The sequence below is a fragment of the Atta colombica genome, unplaced genomic scaffold (assembly GCF_001594045.1).
Source record: "Atta colombica isolate Treedump-2 unplaced genomic scaffold, Acol1.0 scaffold83, whole genome shotgun sequence".
Classification (NCBI taxonomy): domain Eukaryota; kingdom Metazoa; phylum Arthropoda; class Insecta; order Hymenoptera; family Formicidae; genus Atta; species Atta colombica.
The window spans coordinates 1,724,897-1,747,036 of NW_017259576.1; the positions used below are offsets into that span (position 1 = coordinate 1,724,897).

A 22,140-nucleotide genomic window follows, 5' to 3' on the forward strand; every position below is an offset into this window, starting at 1 on the left:
AATACAAATAAAAAATTCAGTTGCAAAAAATAAATCTTCCTTTTATAATTGTACGGCATTCTCACGATTCTACCGATCGCGCAATTGTTTTCACAAGTGAGTTCTCGCACTTTTTAGTAGCGCTACTGTAGACTCCTATTCAGACATTTCAGTGCCTATCAGATAAATATGAATTACAGAATTCATAGGTTAGCGTGATTGACCGGTGTGAGTTTTCGAAAAAAGGACATAACGTTTCATACAAATGATATTATTTAATTGCAATTTTTTAATTTTATAATTTATCTAAACTCGAAAACTGTGAACAATGGCTTCGTCCACCGATGTTGCTACAGTACGTATTATTGATTGATACATTGCAAAAAAACAAATATCAAACAGTACCTAACAATGTAGAGTATGTAAACGCGGAGTAAAGTGGAGTAACAAGATTTAAATACGAATGTTATCGTCATCGAACGTAATCTTAAGCGTGTATTGATTAACAAACAAGTACTTACAATAACTATTATATGTTTGTTAAATTATTATATGTTTGTTAAAAATTGACAAAAATTTGAAAATTACATTTTTTTATAATGAAAAAAATATAATGGATTATATTTTTACATTTTTATTATAGTTATAACATATATTAATATTTTAACATATATTTTATACTTTTGGTTAAATTTTTATTGCGTTATGTCCATTAATTTTTAGATCAGAGCTCAGAGATATTTAAATGAACCCTTGGTTGAAAGATGCAGAGATTTATCTATTTTGATAGATGAGTCAAGCACTACTGAATTGCAGTTAGTTTTTCCTTTGCTGATAGACTCTTTATTTGGAATAGTAGACAATATTGGATGGGGTTTACACAATATTACCCTTAAGAAAAATCCACATGAATATTCGGCACTGTGTCACTTTCTTAGTCCACAAGGATCAATGTTTTCTTTGTGTTATAAACTGCTTCCAGACTGTTATCTTAAGTATAATTTTCCAGTGTCATATCTTCCGGTATGTTTAAAAATTAAATTTATAGTACATGTAAATATTTTTTTAGGACTATTATAATATATCGTAATGTTTCTCATTCTAGTCGAAAATACGCTCCATGTTGGAGGAAGCCATAATATCACCATTTTATCTGGATAAAATTAGAGATGACCAAGCGACACGTGTTCCTTCAGCTTTATCTATGAGTATCCTTTATTAAATGTTATATTTTTATAAGTTAATATATGATTTTATAAGTTAAATGTTATATTTTATAAGTTAATATATATGATTATTGCATTATGATTTACAAACATGAATTTTTTCTTAACATAACTACATATCCCTTTGAGTACTATATCTTTCATTTTGCGTATCATTTGACCAATCCTTGGTTACAACTTCAACAGCAAGAAAATGTATGGATGAATTGGGAAACGGTTTATGTTCAATTAGCGCACTGTTATCTATACCATTTTCTTCCGAGAGATAATTCTCCGGTTCTACCGGTGATTGGGCCATATGTAAAGAAGACACCACCAAGAAAATTAACTCAGTCACCAGAATTCCGAAGGTGCGGAGACACTTTGTGCTTCTAGAGAGATAAGACGTACATATTCGAGTATAGCAAGTACGCTTTATTTATATGTTTTAAATTTCAATCAGAGATTGTCAAAAATTGCAAACTCTGAGACTTCTAAGAGCATCTATATTATCCTCGGGAACAACGAGTCCTGGAACAGGCATACCGCAACAACAGCAGTGCTTACCACAAGTCTGGAGAAGCGAGACTGTAGTACAAGTTTTTCTCGATTTTTGGTTAGAATATACGGAGGATACGCAATTGACCTCCCAATTGAGTACATCCTACTTGTCTTCGATTCCGCGACGAGTAAGTTTTTTGTGTAATAAATAAATGAATTATATATATGAAGCATTATATGAAGCATTATATGATATAATAAATGAAGCCTTATGTTACATGAAAAAATATGAATAATTTTGCGGAATAAAAATAACTTGCGTCTCTTCAAATGTATTTGATTGTAATTTCTAATTTCAGCATAGTATACATTCTGGAGAACACATACGTCTTGTAAGAGCGTTCATAAAAACATTGCATGAGTTTACGAATAGCACTACTGGCGACAAAAGCGCAATGGATGAATTGAAAAGGTAGTGAGATATATTTTACAAATTAATATAACACATTACAGTTACACTCAACATTTTTCTTTTGTTTTATTTATATTTGGCAGAATAATTCTTCCCTCGGTTCAAGGAAAAATATATACGTTTTTGAGGAAAGCAATATATCATTGGCCTCTAGACAGCTCGTTCAGGTTGATACTGGAGGCTTGGTTAAGTTTTATTCAACCATGGAGATATGTACCAGGAGTAACATATACCAAAGAAGGGTATACATAATATATTACTGATAATGCCAAAACCCTGTCATAGTTCTTGTTAATATTTTTTCTTTAATATTTTTAGTAAAGCAGAGGAAGAAGAAAGAGGCAAAATTCATGATCCTGGCAGATGGATCTCTTTCGTTGTTAATAATCTGTTAGCATATACGGTTGTGTTTCAGCAATTGCTTCCACGATTTATGAGAACTGACCTAGTAGCGCCTAAGAATGCATTAATGTTATTTAGAGTTACAAAAGTACGCGAATTTCATCAGCTAAATAAATATATTATCTTGTATTAAAAAATGTACTTCTTATCTATGTTTATGTAGGTATTTTCACAACCATACTTAGCAAAAATGATATGTGAAGTAGAGAATTGTGTGGATGACGCAGGCCTTAGCAAAGGTCGAATAACTACGAATCAATGGACATCGATTATTAGACAACAAATTCTTGAACTAGAAGGTCCAACGTATCAATATGTTCCCATGTTTTCGACAGCTATCAACCTGCAGGTATTTTTTACTTTCTGAAGATTTCTAAATGTATGTCAAACTAGTTTCATTAATAGGTGATTATATTCCGTTTTAGGTCGTATGGTTTTTGAGTAATATTAAACAAGCGCATTTAACATCGACCAGTTTGGTGGAAGCTCTGGAAGATAGAAGAAGAGGAAAGCGCTTTCTGCTTTCTCTGTGGGAATTCTTTAGTTGCGAGGAATACTCTTCGGACGACATCAGCATAGAAGAGCGACGACGCGTTCCTGTATTGTTGGCCACTGCTCAACAGCAACTAATAGATATATTTCAAGTAATTGAATTTCTTTTATATCGATAATTAATTGCGTTTTGTTATTTTGAATAGCATATACGATATGATTGTTGCAGATACAACTCGAAGACATTCCACAAGTTGCTATAGTAGCGGACCAAGAATATCACGACAGTATTCTGTCGACTTCTTTCTGTCATCAATCACAGGTATGGATTATTGAAATAAATTTCTATTAAAATTCTTCGATCGCTTAAAAGACGTGATTTTAGATGGAATCTAGCTTTGATTCAAGTAGACCGGGTACTTTCGTACCGTTGCAAGAGGGTAGACAGACATGTCGATATATCGAATATATGGGCGATCCAGAATTGCAACCGGTGCGAACGAACGAATGCGCTTTTCTCGTTAGAAACTTTTACAAGCTATGCTGTTACCTCAATCTCAAGGTATTATATGTAATCACATCGTTGTTTTTTAGTTTAATAACTTGCGATTCATTTGCAGTATCGATATGAGATAATCGCACTATACAACAGACGAAGCTTCCTTGGTAGTGTTTGTCGACAATTAATTGCCCCACCTACTACGATTGTAAAATTACCTAAACGAACATCAAACGGATTTAGCAGTGGCTCCGAGGAACGACTGCCACCTCGATTAAGTTTACGACCTTTAGCTAATTACAGCTTTCTCATAAGTATATCATTTGGTGTATTGATCGCATGGCTTATCAAGTACGTAGTTTCCGTAATTTCTAAGATCTGTCAAAAAATTATGTACAATAAGTCTCAAATTATACACAGAATATTTTTTCTTACAGTTATGGTCCTTTTATGTTCCTGGGATTTTTATTTTTAATGTGGATTATGTATGTAGTCATACGTGCAACGTTGCAACACTATTTTCCATCTATCACAAGTGTTTTCAAACAAAACACGATTGCACCTTCCATTAATCGATGATGTTTTCGAATTTTAAGATAATGGACTATATTACTGTTTGTAAGCGATTTTGAAACCTTTTTGAGAATAAAGAATAACAATTTTGGATACCTACGTATTTGTAAATATATTAAATACGATATAAAAAATATATTTAATAATATTACTGTTTGAAAACTATTATAATAAGTAATTACGCTAAGTGATCGCGTTAAATTTACATTATAATTATTTATAAACGAAGGCCTTTGCGTTTTAAAATGACTCTGCAAATTAATTTAATTGCTGAGTATTTTCTAAATTGTTTATTCATATTTTTTATAATTTTATATAAAAAAATTGCATATTAAATTTTGGTATATAAAATATCAAAATTATTTTTGAATGATTTTGGATTATTCTTATATAAGAAGTTATATATTTCTCATTAATTACTGTACTACAATTATATACAATTAAATATATTAAATTTAATATATACAGTTAAATTAATAAGATTTCTTTTTTGTGAAAATTTTTTTGTGAAATCTAATTATAATGTAGGTTAAGCTTAATTGTATCCATCGCGCAATTCGCAATGAACGGTACATGCTATATGATATTTGGTACGGTCTACGATTACTATAACATACAGTAACATTAATTATTGATTCATGATACATTCGTCTCGAATGTAATCGAGAATAGCAAAAGCGCAAGAATGATCAACGCCGCGATCCACTTCTCTTCTGACGTTAACGCGAAACTTAATCAACGTGATGCACACGGAAAAATGAGCTCGCGCATTCATTAGACAAATTGAATTCGGGCACTGATGCGAATCGATCAATGAAGCGCCCGCAAAAAGGATTAACCCTTATATCAGTATCCGTGGATACTTATTGGCCCTTTAAATAAAAAATTGTTTTAAAGCGAAAAAATTTAACTAAACGCTTTCAGATTTCTATTCTTTAAATAATTTTATGACATGAATTAAGGTATTTGGAGTAAATATTAATAATTCATTTTTTGTAAAATTTGTTTCCAATAATTTTAAATTAATATGTTTATTTCAGATAATCTAATTATAAGAAAAACGTATGTATAATTTATTTTTAAAATATTTTAATCATATAACTTTGTTTTAAGCAATAAATAAATAGTTGTTTTAGAAATTCTTCTAATGACTCGTTTGTTGTTAAACGTAATTAAAGTGAATAAAAAAAATCAAATAATTAAAAGAATTTATATGATTTTCATTTATATGATAAAAAAAGATAGAAGGCATTGCTATAAATTTTTTTAAACTTTTTATTTGACACTTTAACTAATATTTTAAGAGTTCTTACAAATACTTTACAATAAAATCCCACAAGAAAGTATAAGACATTTATATTTAAGACAAATTCTAATAATTCTTGATTTTTTAATTTACGAAATATAAATACAAATAATAAAAAACTTTTGCGTCTCGCCATCATAATCATAACAAAAAAGAAGAGCAAGCTTTGCATATTCCGTAATTTTTCACCACTATAATTATAATGTTATAGTGTCGTTTTGCGCATTTTTTTTTTTATAAAATCTGCGCAATGATCATTTTTATAAAACCTGCGCAATACATTGTGTATAACACTACATTACAGTCATTAAGAGTTACAGTCTTCTAATTTCCATATTTCCATATTAAATGAATATGTGTATATTCACCGATCCTGTTCTCTTAATTAGTTTTGCTCGCGTGTAACGATATGTCAAATGCGATCGTGATTATTGTCATTGTAAATATTTGTCTTCCGCACGGAGAAGCGTAATTATCTTTTATTTTAATGGGACGAGAGGAAGGCAGAGGTAGCGCGTGTGATGTATTAATTTGTAAAGTTTTACGCGTTTTACGTCATGTCCGCCGCTTTTAATAAAAAAATAAAATACTATCGGAGTTGTGAACGCACGGACATTGCGTGTACGTCGGTCGTGAACACGGGCGAGCTTTTAATTGGATCTCATTAAAAATCGCGCGTCCCTTTCCGCCTGTTTTCATGATTTCATCGCGACTTTTTCTCGTTGTTACCGAGATGAGGAAAAACGGCTGATCTTTATTATTTCTGCGATAAGTAAAGCTCGCATTACGCTCCTCATGTACTCCTTCCCCGCTTCGTTAAGCCTCAAGGCACATCTTTATTATATGAACCGCACATAAATTCGGCGCGCCCACAAATTCAGGATACGCTTACTTAGCGTGAATTGTTTGGAGTTCGTTTTTTTTTTCATCATCAATCTGTCCTTCATTCTAAATCGATGCGATATGACGAAGTGATATAATATCAGACGATATTTAAGTCAGTTGTTCGTGTTGGGATCGTTGGGGAATCATCGATCGTGCTTGTGCGCGTGTTTGGAGATAAGGATATTAAATAAAATGGTATATAATCATATAGAACCTCCGAAAATATATATATATTATTTTGAAGGTCAAGGTCAACATGTGACATCGTGACAAATAATAATCGGAATGTTCTCGAACGAGAAATAACATTTCGACCATTTTCTCTTTTTGACGACAGAGTTATTGGAACCATGTACAATTTTATTAAAATTAACGAGTAATAGGAAATTACTTTATTATATTAATTTACAAGGTAAATCTAAATATGCATTGCTTTTTACAAATGTTTAAATAAGAAAGATATAATTTATATCTTGATATTACATTATATAAATTTTATATTATACAGAATAGAATATATTTTTTAATCCTTTGGAACGAATGTCAAAATTTGTAACACAGTTATTGACGTTGGATCTATAAAATCCATTTAATCCTTCATTATTCATAGGTAGGATTATCAGTCGTAAAGTCTTTTAAGACATGTTTTTAAGACACACTCCTTTTGAGGTTGTAAAACTTCTGGTCATTAATTAAAATTGTATACTTATAAAATTCTATTAATAAAAATTAATTATGTTACTATAAGAAATTTTATTTTATTAAATATAATGCATAAAAAGGTTGTACCTCCTTCTTCTGCTTCTGGATCATTAATCTTTCTTTTTATAAACCTTCTTTTTAGAAATCGACCGAGTTAATGTAACAACATAATATAGTAGAGAGCGTCTATGGATCGGTCAAAGTTGGAAGTTACGAATATAATATTCTAAGTTCATGAATTTAATTAATCTCAAATGATTGTGCGCCGAAACGTTCGGACATTAATAACACAATCAATCTGAGACGCTAATAATCATCTTTCTTTTAAAATTGTATACATGTACTTTTTCTTTGTGTTTCAGATAACTATACTTGTGGTGAGTCCTTATAAATTCACTAAATATATGAATGTTATACATATACCTGTACACAATATATTCAGCGCAAACTCTTCCATAACTACAAAATTTTTTGCATTTATCTTTAAATCTAAAGGATTATAGAATTTTATTAAATTTAAATGTAAATCGTCAAAGAGAGGAATGAAAATTGAGATATAATGTTAGGGTGTCAGAACCACGGAATACTAATTATGTTAAAAAGACGCCGCGAGTAATATAGTGTTAATTTATGCTAATTAAAAAACACTAATTAATTTCAAGAGACCAACATAACTCATATAAAACATAATGAATATTAATTATGTTTTAATAAGAATAATCCAAATTTGCAAATGTAACATAAATAAAAAATTAAGTTTGACTTTTTTGACAAAAATATTTATAATTAAGTAGGTTCACCCCCCGTTCCGGAGGGTTATATTGATTACGGTGAATTGATTACGTAGCAAATATATTTCATAAACTGCTCTAATATATATTTAATCATTATTGAGAATATAGAATAATTTTTCTATTTTATTTATTGTTAATTTTATATTAGAGAAAACACATTAAAATGTCGCACAGAAACGTTTATTAAAAATTGAAAGGAAGATACGCCAACGAGCTTATTTTAACAAACAAAAAACTGTTATTATTACATTTTCTCACTGAATATAATTTTATATATATGTTCTTTCATCAGACTTTTCATGCATACACACATCGGCACTTGCTGATGGATCTGACGATCGGAGGCACGGCACTGAATTTAAGCTTACCTTCCGGCAATGCATTAGTCGTATTAAACCATTAGATACTCTGCGGTATGTTCCAGGGTGTGTTTACATGGTCGATGTAACACGAACACGACCCATTTTCGATTTAGATCGCGATCACTGGCGCGCTCATCGAGAGGCTGCTCGTCCGCGCGCGCCCGCACATGCGAGAAAGAAGTCATTTAGCTCCGCGGCGCAATTAGAGATCTTTTATGCAATGCCAAGCGCTCCGTTATGCGCCAGTTACGGACAATGAATACGTAGGAATTACCACAAATAGACTCGTTCACCGTTCGTTAAAGCCATCGGCGTGAAGTGCCTTAGAGTCGCAGTCCTATACGCTGCTTTCTCAGCTAGTGGCTGCATTACTTCCCTTTGTTGCGCTTCTTTTTCAAAAGATTAATTATCAATGATTTTTATTAATTTCTTCTTATTACTTTCGCGTGGACAGTTCGAAGAATGCAAAAGCAAAATGTTTTTCACTTTAAACGTTTCGTGATTTACGAGGTTATTAATGAGGTTGAAGAGTTGAAAATCCTTTTACTATAAATAATTATATTTTAAAGAACCTTTTTGTTAAAGATATAATATGATAAATATGTGAACAAGAAAATCAGAATTCTTTCTTTCTTTCTTTCATTCTTTATTTCTGAAATTTCACATTATGACATAAATTTAACTCCATTAGAATAAAATCCATTATTATATATATATATAATATTTTATTATAATACAAATATTATTGATGTAAACATTATTATTTTTATATTGTTATAATTTAAAAAATGAAATGAGAGAATATAAAGAAAATAGATTGCCGGAAAATTTCTTTATACGTAATTCAATGAAAAACTCATTGAAAAATGTGAAGAAAAATTGAAGAATAAGAAATTCAAATCGACATTCGCGATTATAAAGAACAACGTTCTTTGCAACTACGACAGAGATATTATGTTTCAAATATATTATAACTAGAGATGCACGTGTCCGCACATATGTACTGGCTAACCCAGCATCCGTGAAAGAGAGGAAGAAATATTGTGGGTGAAAATGTGCAAATATATGTACGGTTTAACCTAGACAGTAATTCTATTTCCATGTCATCTTATCCACATCCAATTATATTATATATCAGATAACAAATATCTGAATTGTGATCATCTGACCATTGGAAAACAAATGCAGAACAAATAAGGTCCATTACGTTGTTCGTTACGACACATATCTACGACTATATCTACCAATTATATGGTCATTTATTGTATTATCCACAACTTTAATTTTGATATAGGAATAGCCTTAATTCGATCTAATATAAATCCTATTTGACTGTCGGCAATTGTCTTTGTGGTAATAATAACGATTCAGTTATGATGTCCCTTTTTCGTTAAAGCCATCGTCGATTACCCAAGAACAGCATGATAAAAATTAATATGATTGTATATTATTTTTGACAATAAAAAATACAGCTATTATTTTTTTATAATTGTTATTTTCTTAATAATATGTGTATATCGAAGAATATCATGCAGTATTAAATAAAGAATATTTTAAAAATTTCAAGGCAAATGAGAGTAAGGCGCAGTAATTGGTGCGCAGATTCAATTATAAAACAAAAATTATAACAAATTCTTACATAAATATATTTAAAAAAAATTAGACACAAAAATATATATTCAAATTGTGTTAAAATTCGAACCAAACATTTGAGGCCATCCTCAAAGAAATACCAAAAATTAAACATAAATATTTCCTACACTACCACAAAACAAATTTTTTTATTTTTTTTTAATTTGAGAGTTATTATTAAACTTCCTATTTTTAAATTAAGAATGCCATCTCTAAATTAATTAAACATCTCGAAACGACGCCTTGTTTTACATCGATCGTTCAGAAATATTGTAACAAAAACGCATTATGCCACTAAATGCGACTCTACACATTTTTAATAAATGAAAAAAAATTAGTATTCTTTTAAAGTTTTACTTTCTTAACTGTTAATACTGACAAATACCATGAATTAATGTCAATTTCAACCAATGTAGACTAACTTTCATCTCGGCTTAACTTACTCTTTATCCTTTTTTAATTCTTAGAACTATAAAAAAATAAAAAGTAAATTAAACCAAGATTAAAGTTAATCTACATTGATAGAAACAGGTATAAGAAACACAATAGATTAAATACTTCGAGATAAAGCCTTGTTTTATATCAATCGCTCAGAAGTGTCAAAAACAAACTAATGTGACTCTATACATTTTCAACATGAAAAATGTAGTGCATTTATTTTTATTTTTTTAAAATAATTAATATACATATATCAAAGAATGCTACATACATCAAGAAATATTACGCAGCACATTGAGAGATACAAGTCAAATATCTCAAGATGACACCCGCCGTGCCTGCTCATAAGGAGGACAAAGCACAATCAGATAAAAATCTCATTTTTTTAAACTTCCTCTCCATTAATTTTCCTTATTATTAACTGTTGTATTGTGCTTCTGTATAAACCGCACTTGCGATTGTACGCGAGAATAACAGTCCGCGTTAGATTATAGAGTGTTTCGCAAGCTACATTGTGCTGATTGTACCCTATTAGGGGACTATTATCGATGCGGTGGTCCGCGTTTTTCTCGCTACATAACGCTCGAAGATATAACTATATAAATGAACGGATGTCTGATTGCGCCCCACTCTTCTCTACCATGTTGCCGCCTCACGTTTATAGTACCGGATGTGGCTGTCTGAATTTCGTATTACATCGGTACCAAACGTAACTGCCATATTAAGACTCGAGATCAAGCCGTTTAATTCAGTGCCGAGTGTATGTGTATGAGACGCGCGCGATAATATTCGCAGGATCGTGAATGGCGTACGAATAGCGACTTCGAACTAGGATTGAATCACCGTGATAAAATGAGCCTGTCACATGCTCCTTACGCTCGGTTGCATTTACACGAAAAAACAATTAGGAAAACAACCAAGCGACGTATGGCTCTTATACGTGAAGGTGCATGAGAAGGAAAGTGCGCGGAAAAGCGACAAGACACACGTGACACGAATACTCCATACCAGCATGAAATATTTAAGTGAATAATTTTTTAAAACATTTCAAAATAAAATATATCAGAAATATTTTTGTAGACATTAGTAAAACGATTAAAAATTTTGTACTGAAATATTTTACAAAAATATTTTAGAAATATTGTACAATACTATGTTGTGAGCGCAAAAATATTTCAGAAACTTTGATTTCTTCTGGACATATTTTTTTTTATATTTCAAAAATATATATTTCACGAAAAATTTTAGAAATATTTCATGCTGTTTTCCGTGAAGCTTGCGATATTGACAGCCGCGCAAAGGCGGTCCCTCGAGGTCAAGCACGTCGAGCACGTGAAAGCAACTGTGTGAAACAGTGTGATGCATCGCGCTTGCACGGCGCGTAAATGCGAGGCGCGTTCGTCGCATCCATCGGCTGTCACGATCCGTCGTGTCGTCCATAAACTGTACCGCGGTTGAGTCGAACGTGAAGAAATCAAGCCCTTTCAGGGCTTGGCTTGGTTTCGACTTTCCGAGGAAATTTCGAATAACATACATATATGGCTCGACCGGGGCGGTTGTGCCATGGTCTTAGTATTGCATCACTTTTATTTTGGGAGATTTCGTCGACTTCGGTTATATATCCCGCTTGTTCGCAACGTTCTTGGAATTATTTCACCCTTGTTTATGAAACGTTATTAAAGACAAACGATGCTTGCGAAAGTTGCGAGAGTCAAACACACCCTTCGTCTTGTGCGTATTTCGTAGAATTTATCGACTCTTCGAAACATCTCTCGCTCCTATCACTCTCTATAAATATGTTCTGCGGTCATATCGAATCCTTATCTGGGAATTAAGTGCCATAACTCTGGATGTCTATCCCCTCAAGTTGTTTTTCGCATGGTACCAAGACTCAATTGAGTCTGAAATTCTACGGATAGAAGAAGAAAAAGAAGATCAACGCTATAAGATAAAGAAGAAGAAGACTTCCCGAAGACGGAAGGAAGAGTGTGAAGACTGAAGAGCGGGACCGACCGGAGATTCCACCACCACCTCTGTCGTGTGCCCTACTGTCAACGAGGAGCACCTCAGTTATACGCCACGGGGTTGAGAAGGCGGACGCGTTTGCTCCATGCTCCGGCTTTGGCGTCCCGATGTGCGTCCCTCCGTGGAGGAAGAAATCTCCTTATTTCGCGTACTCATCGTTTCACACCCACTTCCTCGGGTCAATTAATCGAAGAAACAAATATTTACCGGTGCGACGTCGTGGGCCGGTCGATCGCTCCTTTCTATTGTCGAGGTGGCCTGGACTCTCCACGCGACTTTTCCCGCCCTTTTGATGACGCACGGCCACGAAGAATGACGTGCGACGACGCGTGTAACGAGAGATACGGAATCGGCAATGTATTAATTAACTATGTCGACTGAAATTAAATGGATATTTCTCTCGATATACTAAATAGCGATCGATAGTGAACGTCGAGTTTCTTCATTCGTTCGCGTTTTGGGCCATTAAGAATTGATGAATCGGTAAAGGATAATGGCAAGGATATTGGCAAGGATAGGGCGAATGTGAAGCACAAACGCAAAGCGCGAGACGAAGTTGTAACCTTCTTCGCCTCGTTACGTGGCGACAGGAAACTCGCGTGACACGCAGACTGTATTAGATGATATCGCACGGAAATTGTCTTATGTGTAATTCGGACTCCGTATGAGTGATGGACGAGAAACGCGGCGGCCGTTAACGTATCACGCAACGAGTGAGCGACCGGCCGATCGATCGTTCCTTCGTTCTTTCGGACAAACGGAAGCGAAGTCGTATATGCGCAAACCGAAAAATCGATTCGGGAAGAATAGTCGTAAAAAAAAGAAGATTAAAAAGCATCGGAAAGATGGATTCGGGAAAGAAGAAAAGATGAAGTGCGAACCAGACGTGAATAAAAATGTCATGTAAGTTTTATGAACAAAATTGAAACGTGAAAGATTTGTGAAGAGTCGGTAGCGATCTGTAGAAACAGAAATTGAAATCATAAAGAAAATTTGAAAATTACAAAGGATAGATTGATTCGGAAAAAAAATGTGAATCAGATGTGGTCAAAGATGTCATGTAAGTTTCACGAAATTGAAATACGAAATATTTCAATTTGTTCCGAGAAAATTCTCGATAATGATTAAAGATATATTAATTGATAATATTTATGAGATTTTAATAATCACTATAGAGAGAGATATTGAACTTCTTTAAAAAAATAATGACTGCTTCTTCGTTTGTATCGTTGAAAAGTATGATCGCGACGTAATTGCTCCGATCTGTAGAGATGAAAACCGAAATATTCTTTGATAAATAAACCTGATAATAATAGCTAAGGAATACAACTCAGAGAGCGAGCTCATAGGTGACAATTATTGATGATATTATCTCTAATATCTCACAAGCGAGATAGATTTCCGACAAGCCAATTAATTTAATGTGAATAAGAATAGAATGTAAAAATAAAAATGTGGATATTTATTAAACGAAACTTTTCACAGCTATCTCTTTTTTCACAGTTATCTTTCTTTTAGAACACATGGCGAGTCAGAACACGCCCGACCATGATTGATTAATAATCTCTATAAGATTTAAGAAATATCAGATTTCCTTGAAGAAGCAATGACCTTCGCTTATATTGTTAAAAAATATAATCGATGTCACGATAATTCCGATCGATTTCATATCATAATATAATATCATGCTTAATCATGAAGGGATGACGAGGATCGTTCATCGTACAATCGTCTCGCATCCCCGACGGCGCCAATAAGATCGTTGATATCTTCGATGATCATCGCGATGGGATTTCCATCAAATGCGACCGATCTATCATTCGATTACTTGAACGACCATATCGGGCCGACGAACGCGTCGTCCATGGGTGCAGAACTGAACTTGCCGTATACCGTCTGCGAGATCCTAGTCGCGATTTGCGCTGTCTTCGGCAATGGCCTAGTAATCATCGTCTTCAGTAAGGAGCGGAAGTTACGAAGACGCACCAACTACTACATCGTTTCGCTGGCTACGGCTGATCTGCTGGTTGGACTGTTCGCGATCCCATTCGCGATCCTCGCGAGCATCGGCCTGCCGAAGAATCTCCACGCCTGCCTCTTCACCGTATCGGTCCTTGTGGTCCTCTGCACCATCAGCATCTTCTGCCTGGTGGCGGTGTCCGTCGATCGTTACTGGGCGATACTGTATCCCATGGGATACTCGCGCACTGTACGCACTAAAACTGCCATAGGTGAGGCATCATCCTTCGCACCAATCAATGTCATCATCGTTGCTTGTCGCGCTCTTAGCTGACATCGTTAATTTGATATGTGATATCGAGCGCTCGTGTCACGAGATTAATAATGATTGATCTAAATTGATCTCACTCCCATGAGAAATGACGGAAATTCGATCGCATCGTAACGATTACACAGTTAGGCGAATTCATTTCTTACCATTTTTTTTGCTGCTTTTTTGCTAAACAAACCGTATTCGAGCGTAATTGCCAATAATTTGAATTGAATAATCGCATTTCTGGCGATATTTATATTGTATAGAATGTAGTTGCGTCTAAAATACATATATATATGAATAAAGAGAAAAAATTTATCTAATCGAGATTATTAGTTTCAAACGTTGATACAATCAGTTCTACATTCAAATCCGCAAATGTGTATATTTATAGTTTTCCGTATAAAAATAACATACTGTAATAACAAACTGCATGAAAAGCTGTACGTACACATTTAAACGTGTAATATAGTAATATTTTTATGGAAAATTAAGTTTTACACACACACACACACACACACACACACACACACACACAATTATTGAAACATAATTTTTTTTCAATGTACAATGCGCATTAATGCGTCCAACGAATTCGGATGCACTTGTGCGCACTGATGCATATTAAAATCATTGTGTACATTGAAAAAAAAATTTACTGATTTTTTTTTTCTTTAAAAAGAAAACTCTACCTAAACATTACAGTAAATAAATATTCACTTGATAAAAAAAAATAATAAGTTAAGTCAAATTCATGATCTTTGTATCAAATAAATATATGCTTATGTTTAATAAATGTTTACTTAGAATTATTTAAATAAATATTTATTTACAATTTAATATTTTTATTTCACTTTTTAATTTAAAATTCACATTTCAATTTAAAATTTTTCAGTATATTGATTTTATTTGAATGTAAAAGTGAAATGTAAATATTTTGAATTATAAAATATACATTTTTCCTAACAGTACAATAAAGTGTATTGAAGATTAAATGGTTTAATTCACTTTTATTTTTATATTAAACACACATTTTTAAACAACAATTTATATACGACGGCTTTAATATTGAGTGCATTCAATTCGATATTACCTAGATTTGCAAATGTTACATAGATGTATATAATTTCTAGTATCTTATTGATGCAATAAAAGCGTGTACTTGGCAAGTATGACTCTTTGGGCCATTCAAGTAATATAAATTACGAGTTAGACACACATGTGGCACTTAGTTGCTCAATTACGGACTTGTTTAGTCAAGGGCCGGTCAAAGAAAACTCAGAGGTCTTTAGGTGTGTTATTAACTACGTTGATGTCGTTAACGAAAGGAACAACAAAAGAGTCCGGTAGTCGTGCGCAATATTCTAGTCCCAATTTCCGGCACGTGCCCGTATGAACGTGAGGACATAGATATACGAGCTGATAATTACGATAGCATTGTTCGCGTAATTCGCGATTGTTGTACCGTGTTTCTGTCTTAAGTCGCGTCGCATGATGTTGTGTTGCGTTTATTAAGTGTGAATGCATACGCCAATTATCGCGAATATGCAAAACAATTGTGAAATTGCATCGTACTTCTTAAAGTAATCGTAAACTCCCACGTGTTCCCTCCTCCGCCCCCCTCCTTTCCCCCCAGTCCCGATTTTGTGCACGAGAAATTCTTGAACTGAGGCAAATTTGATTTACAGTTTGAGAGAAGACATGTTTCAAAACGATTTGAAAAGAAAAAATCAACCAGTCATAATTTTGTTTCAAGACTAGAAGTGGGTGATTTCTAAATTCTTACAGATCCTGATTTGAAAAATCAAAAGAGATACCTCGGCGAATTTTCTTACTTCAAAAGTGACACTTAGAAAATTAAATTTCTCGAAAAAACTTTTTCAACTTGACACAAAATTATTGCCTAATCAAATAATAAAAAATATATATATTCTGAATATGATCAAATGTCATTTTTGTAATTTTTATTTCGATTTAAGAAAATTAAAAAAAAATTCCTTTTTGCGTTGTGATTTTGATGATTGTCATTTTGATTTTGAAATAAGAGAGCAATATTTAGACATTGTTTTGTAAACAGTGATAATATTTTAAACATTGAATATTTCTTCGAAAAAGTTATATTTAGATATCCTTTATTATTTTGTAAATATTTATTCTCTATACATAAGTGATAATACAACGTTAATTCTAAGATCAGTACGGAGTTTTTAATAAAATAGAACTTATTTTAAAGGCAAGGCTTTAACTCTCAAATTAAATCTTTTTATGAGCACGCGATAATAAAAGTGATAAATTATGTAAATGTCTATAAAAATTTAATTGATATATCCTATAAGTATTATAAAATTTTTCAGAAACTGTTCAAACAAATTTTAAAGAATTAAGAATGAACAGAAATATTTTTATTATTTTTCACTTTAATTCAGCGATAAAAAATCTTTTGAATCAAGCAATCCAGTGATAAATACAAAATCTATCAGCATATAGTGTTTATTTTTTTCTTTTGAATTTTTCAATCGTTCAAGATAAATACAAAACTGATTAGGCTAATACATAGTCTTCAAAGTATTCTGAAATGTCAGTTCCTATATTGCCTGATAACGCATTTCCCAACGGAGTGCCTCTTTCCAAGAATGCACCAAGCGAATCGATAAGAAACTATACATATATCCGTATCCGCAGATATATATACAAAAATTACCTCATCAATGTAGAAACCGAGGAGAGCGTAAGAAATCGATGTTAATCGCGATGAATGACCAATGCGTAATGAACAGATGCGCGCGAATAAGTTATTATCGGAATCATTTGAGCGTACGCATCTAATTATCGCGACGACGCGACGTGACGACGACATGGCGCGTCGATCCATTGACAGTGAAGCGATCAATGGAGACCGAATGGAACGATAGTAATGGAAAAGATGATTGGTTTATAGGTATAATATGCGCATGCTGGGTAGCGGGCACTCTGGTAGGCTTCTTACCGCTCTTCGGATGGAATGCCGGTGAGATGAATGATCACAGGTGCATTTTCACGAAAGTCATGGACTACGACTATCTTGTGTTCCTGTATTTCGCCACAATTATCTTCCCCGCACTGCTGATTGCGGCTTTCTACGCTCATATATATCGAGTAATCGTGAAACAGGTCAGTCGCATGAAAGAGAGATCCTGATGGCGCGACGCCCTTACAAAAATTTAATTCTCCATCGGCAATGTGAAATTTTTACCCTTCGTCCTCAATCTGTAATCTTCAAACTTCAGTGCAGATTTTTATATTGTTTTGGATCATTGTATAAAAATTTGAAAAAATTTTTATATACAATATTAAATAATAAAAGAATCAAATTTATATAAATTCTTTAAGTTAAATAACATTTTGTTATGTTTGACTTCCAAATGTGTTAAAGTATATTATTTTAATACAAAACATGTGATTGTTGATTTTGAGCTAAATTTATTTAACTCCATTAATATTGACTAGTTATTTGTAATATTGCAAATAAAATTTCTGCAGTTGGGAACCTGATATTGGCCTAGTTTTCACCGAAGGTTTAATCCGAATCAGAATGTAAGAACCAACCAATTACAGTATTCCCCTGTCGTTCGACTGTAACAGGGGAATACTCGATTGTAGTTGGTTGGTTCTTACATTCTGATCCGGATTAAACTCTCGGTGAAAACTAGCAAACGAGAATGGATTGAAATTTTTTTCTATCCGAATGCGTATTTTAAATAGCGAATACTTTTTTTTTAATTTAATTGGATTCACAATTAGATTCAATTGGATGCAATTGGATTTAAAAACTGCATTTCTTATTCAAAATTTTGAATTGAATAGTATTCACAATGTGTGTGTGTATGCACAAAAAAAGCTAATATTATTTTTAGATTGAAAGGCATAGAAATGTGCTCCAATTCTTATAAATAAATAAAAATGCATTCAGGATTGAAAAACATTCATTTTAACATTCATGAATCAATAATATTTCTGAAAATCTGAGTCCATTTCGATTCATTTCAATTCAATCCATTCTCGTTTACTGAGTAGGACTCACTTTTGACGGGAGAATCAATGATTATGATTTAAGAGATGTATCATTACTGATGATGGCTACAAAGAGAGCCAAAATGTTTAATGAAGAAGATTAAACATTATGGAAATTAATTTTTGGAGTGGAATTTAATCTCTGGCACTTTTATTGATCTTGTCTCGAATTAGCCTTGAATTTATTGTTTATTTTTAACTTCAATTTATTTTTAACTTCATAGTTTCAATCAAATTAAGAACATATTAAATATAAGCAATACTTTATTAAAAATAATTTAAATTGAATATAATTTGTCATTACGAAGTTAATAGTGTATGAAAATGTTAATAATGATTTTTTTAATATCACAAAAGTTGGATTGTATTTTATTTATTTTTCACAAATCTAAATTTATTTGCCAGAATTCACAGTCAAAAAATCATTTCTTTAACATTCCAGAGAACTAATACTAAAAGATATTCATTAATTGTGTATTTTGAGTTAAAAGCTCTTGTTTAAAATATTTAAAATATTAATCAGTTTATTTAGCAATTATTATCATTTACTTTGGCAAAAATAAAAATCGGAGTGTAAATCAGATATAAGGGAAGAATAATAGGAGAGTAAACGAAGTTTCTAGAGAGTGAAAATGGAAATAAGGAATTGTAAAAGAAGCATATAAACGCTTCTTTTACGTTTGCTTCAATTTTCGTCTCTTAGAAATTTCGTTTACGCTTCTGTTACTCTTCCCTTACATTCAATTTACACTGATTTTTATTTTTGCCAGGGTAGTATCAAATTGGCTAGATTAAATTAAATTTTTGTGAGGGCATCGCTTACAAAAAGTAGCTGGAAATAATCAAAGAGAGTAACGGATACGACGGTTATAGCTACAGCAAATCGTTACGATGGATCCCAGTGATCCAGGGGATGGTAGTAGCGTTCGCCGTCTCGGCGTCCTTCGTCTCGGCGGCCGTTTGAGCGGTAATCATCATCAGACGACGGGAACAATGCTACGTTGTCTAGGCGCTGCGCGTAAAAGGGAAGTCAAGGCCACGCAGAATCTTTCCCGTATCGTCGTCTTCTTCATCGTTTGCTGGTTTCCGCTATATACGATAAACTGCGTGATGGCTTTCTGCCCGCACTGCGAAGTGGATGACTTCTTCATGAAGTTCTGCATCATCCTTTCGCACATCAATTCGGTCGGCAATCCGCTCCTTTACGCCTACCACCTCAAGGACTTTCGCATCGCCCTTAAGAACTTCGTCTGGAGGCTGCTTTTTCCGCATAGCGATGTCAAGTCCAGTGTGATCAGTGTGATCCACGATCGAGGTTCTCTCGTCGGTTCACAGAGGCAACTTCAAAGGCGATTCAGCGGCTTTGATCAACCGAGGAGTCAGAGGCCGAGCTTGCTACGCCAGGTACGGTGATATTTGACCTACTTGATGTTACTTCATTTGATTCGACTTATATTTTCGTCTTATTATTATTATTATCTATCTTCATTTAATTGGCTGTCACAGGTTATTGATAACAATAGAAGAATGGACAGTACGTACTCCGAAAGGCGTGTCTCGTTAATCCGACAGAAAGAAATGCACCAAAACATTACGGACATCAGCATTACAGTCGGAAGTGCGATTCTAATGAGCAACTCCGCGCCGATGAACAAACGGATGATTGAGAAGGAATTAGCCAGCGACGGCGACATCGTCGACCGCGCCGACGATGCGACTGATCATGGAATTTCCTCCTCAATGGAACTGCAAACATACAAATCACTGGCACCTCTTCTGCCCGCAGAAGAAGATCGCATCGAGGAAACGCCGCCTGCATCGATCTTCGTTATCGAGGCCGACGTGGTGAATCATGCCTCTCCTGATCATCTCCTGGTTGTGGAAGAATCTCGGGACAGAATCGACGTAGCGGGTGGTTAGTAGAGGAATTGAAAGAAAAGAATTGAAACATTCTTTAAACGAAACTAAGGAACATTTGAACTTTTTTTCTTCAAAATTTCTTGATGTATTGATTTATTTTAATTAATTACTTATCGAGTGTGCCATATAGATGATATCACACGTGTTTTAGTGTAAATTTTAATGAATTGAACATTAAAATGGAGCGACAGTAATTCTCTATTTAAAGCTTCAAACAAAAAGACAAAGCAACAAACGGAGCATGATGCGTCAACGACTTCCATTTTTTTATTATATATTGTAAATAAAATCTAAGTAGAACAGTAGGTAGATAAGAGAAACTTCCAGGATATTTAAGAAAAATATGTTGTTTTCGAATGGTTGGTGAGAATAAAATGCCGTTGTGGGATTCATGCAGGATTGTCAAGGGTGATAAATATACGCAGAGGGGAAAATATACTTAATGTTGTACAATAGAACAATGCATTGTGATTATGTATCCACTCGTATTCCCGTAGAACGTTTGCACGATGCTTGTGCAATATTCTACATATCGTAATTGGCATAACTAGATCAACATGCGCCATTCCTCTCATTTACTCTTATGTGCGATATTTACTAAATTATATGCCCATACGACACCCATATGTATATCAATATAATTTTCTAAAGTCATTAAAATGATATTTTAATGGACAAGAGTATCGATCGCGATACTATTAAATAATTATCAGCCGTACCCGTTATTAAAATTAATAAAATTTGGTGAACTGCTCTCTAAAGATGATAATTCATAGATAACGAGATTTTAATCATTAGCTAATTTTAATTGAATTTTGGTTTAACAAAACATTGATGTAAATTTTAACAGAAAATATTTCAGTAAAAAAATTTTTAACAATTTTTAAGAAATTTTCGTCAAATATGTCCTATCAAATGTACATCTTTTTTATCAAAATGCAAATAAGTTTATTGTTAAAACTGCGAGAAATGTTAAATTAACAAATATTATGCGATGGATATTATGCGAATGGATCGATAAATTTAATTATTTTAATACTCATTCTCTCTCTCTCTCTCTCTCTCTCTCTCTCTCTCTCTCTCTCTCTCTCTCTCTCTCTCTCTCTCTTTCTCGATCTTCGTAGTTATTTATTTTTGCGTTGACTATAATAAATCTCAAAAAATTATCTGTGTTATTTTTTATTTAAAATTTGGGATTATATAAGAATCCTAGTTTCAAATTTAGACAATTTTTATGAGAACTCAAGATTTTGAAATCTTGGAAATATTGTGACGATTACTTTATTGAATAAGAAAATAAAATTGATTGAAAAAGATATGTGTATGTATGTTACTCATATGAATTTTTAGCAATTCGATAAGCATTTTAAATTGTGTAATGCGACATTACGACGAACGAAATCGATGTTATTAAAGCTTCGTGCGTGTAATCCATATGTGCATTTGATGCTTTATTGTTACCCAAATTCTTCTAGTTGGCAAAAATTTTTTTTAAAGCTTTTCATAGAATTTTTCAGAATTTTTATAATTCTCTAACTTTTTCAAAGATTTAAACAATTTTTTAAAATATGAATTAAGAGAATTTAAAAAAATTTTGGTCTATAGATGTTTTCTTTTACAACTTTTTACAA

The 22,140-nt window shown here is 33.0% G+C and overlaps 2 protein-coding genes across 2 annotated transcripts; both read left to right on the forward strand.

Moving 5' to 3' along the window:
• The first annotated feature begins 858 nt into the window (after positions 1-858).
• On the forward strand, positions 859-4,129 carry LOC108692928 (sphingomyelin phosphodiesterase 4). The gene is made up of 12 exons (XM_018201506.1): positions 859-1,002; positions 1,335-1,555; positions 1,648-1,873; positions 2,045-2,157; positions 2,241-2,399; positions 2,476-2,647; positions 2,723-2,908; positions 2,985-3,203; positions 3,281-3,373; positions 3,437-3,613; positions 3,672-3,901; positions 3,988-4,129. The coding sequence occupies exons 1-12, from the start codon at positions 931-933 to the stop codon at positions 4,127-4,129; spliced, it is 2,010 nt and encodes a 669-aa protein (XP_018056995.1). The 5' UTR covers positions 859-930.
• Positions 4,130-13,809: 9,680 nt separating this feature from the next.
• Positions 13,810-20,509, forward strand: LOC108692934 (adenosine receptor A2b-like). The gene is made up of 4 exons (XM_018201514.1): positions 13,810-14,498; positions 17,478-17,689; positions 19,463-19,993; positions 20,096-20,509. The coding sequence occupies exons 1-4, from the start codon at positions 14,042-14,044 to the stop codon at positions 20,507-20,509; spliced, it is 1,614 nt and encodes a 537-aa protein (XP_018057003.1). The 5' UTR covers positions 13,810-14,041.
• The last annotated feature ends 1,631 nt before the right edge of the window (positions 20,510-22,140 follow it).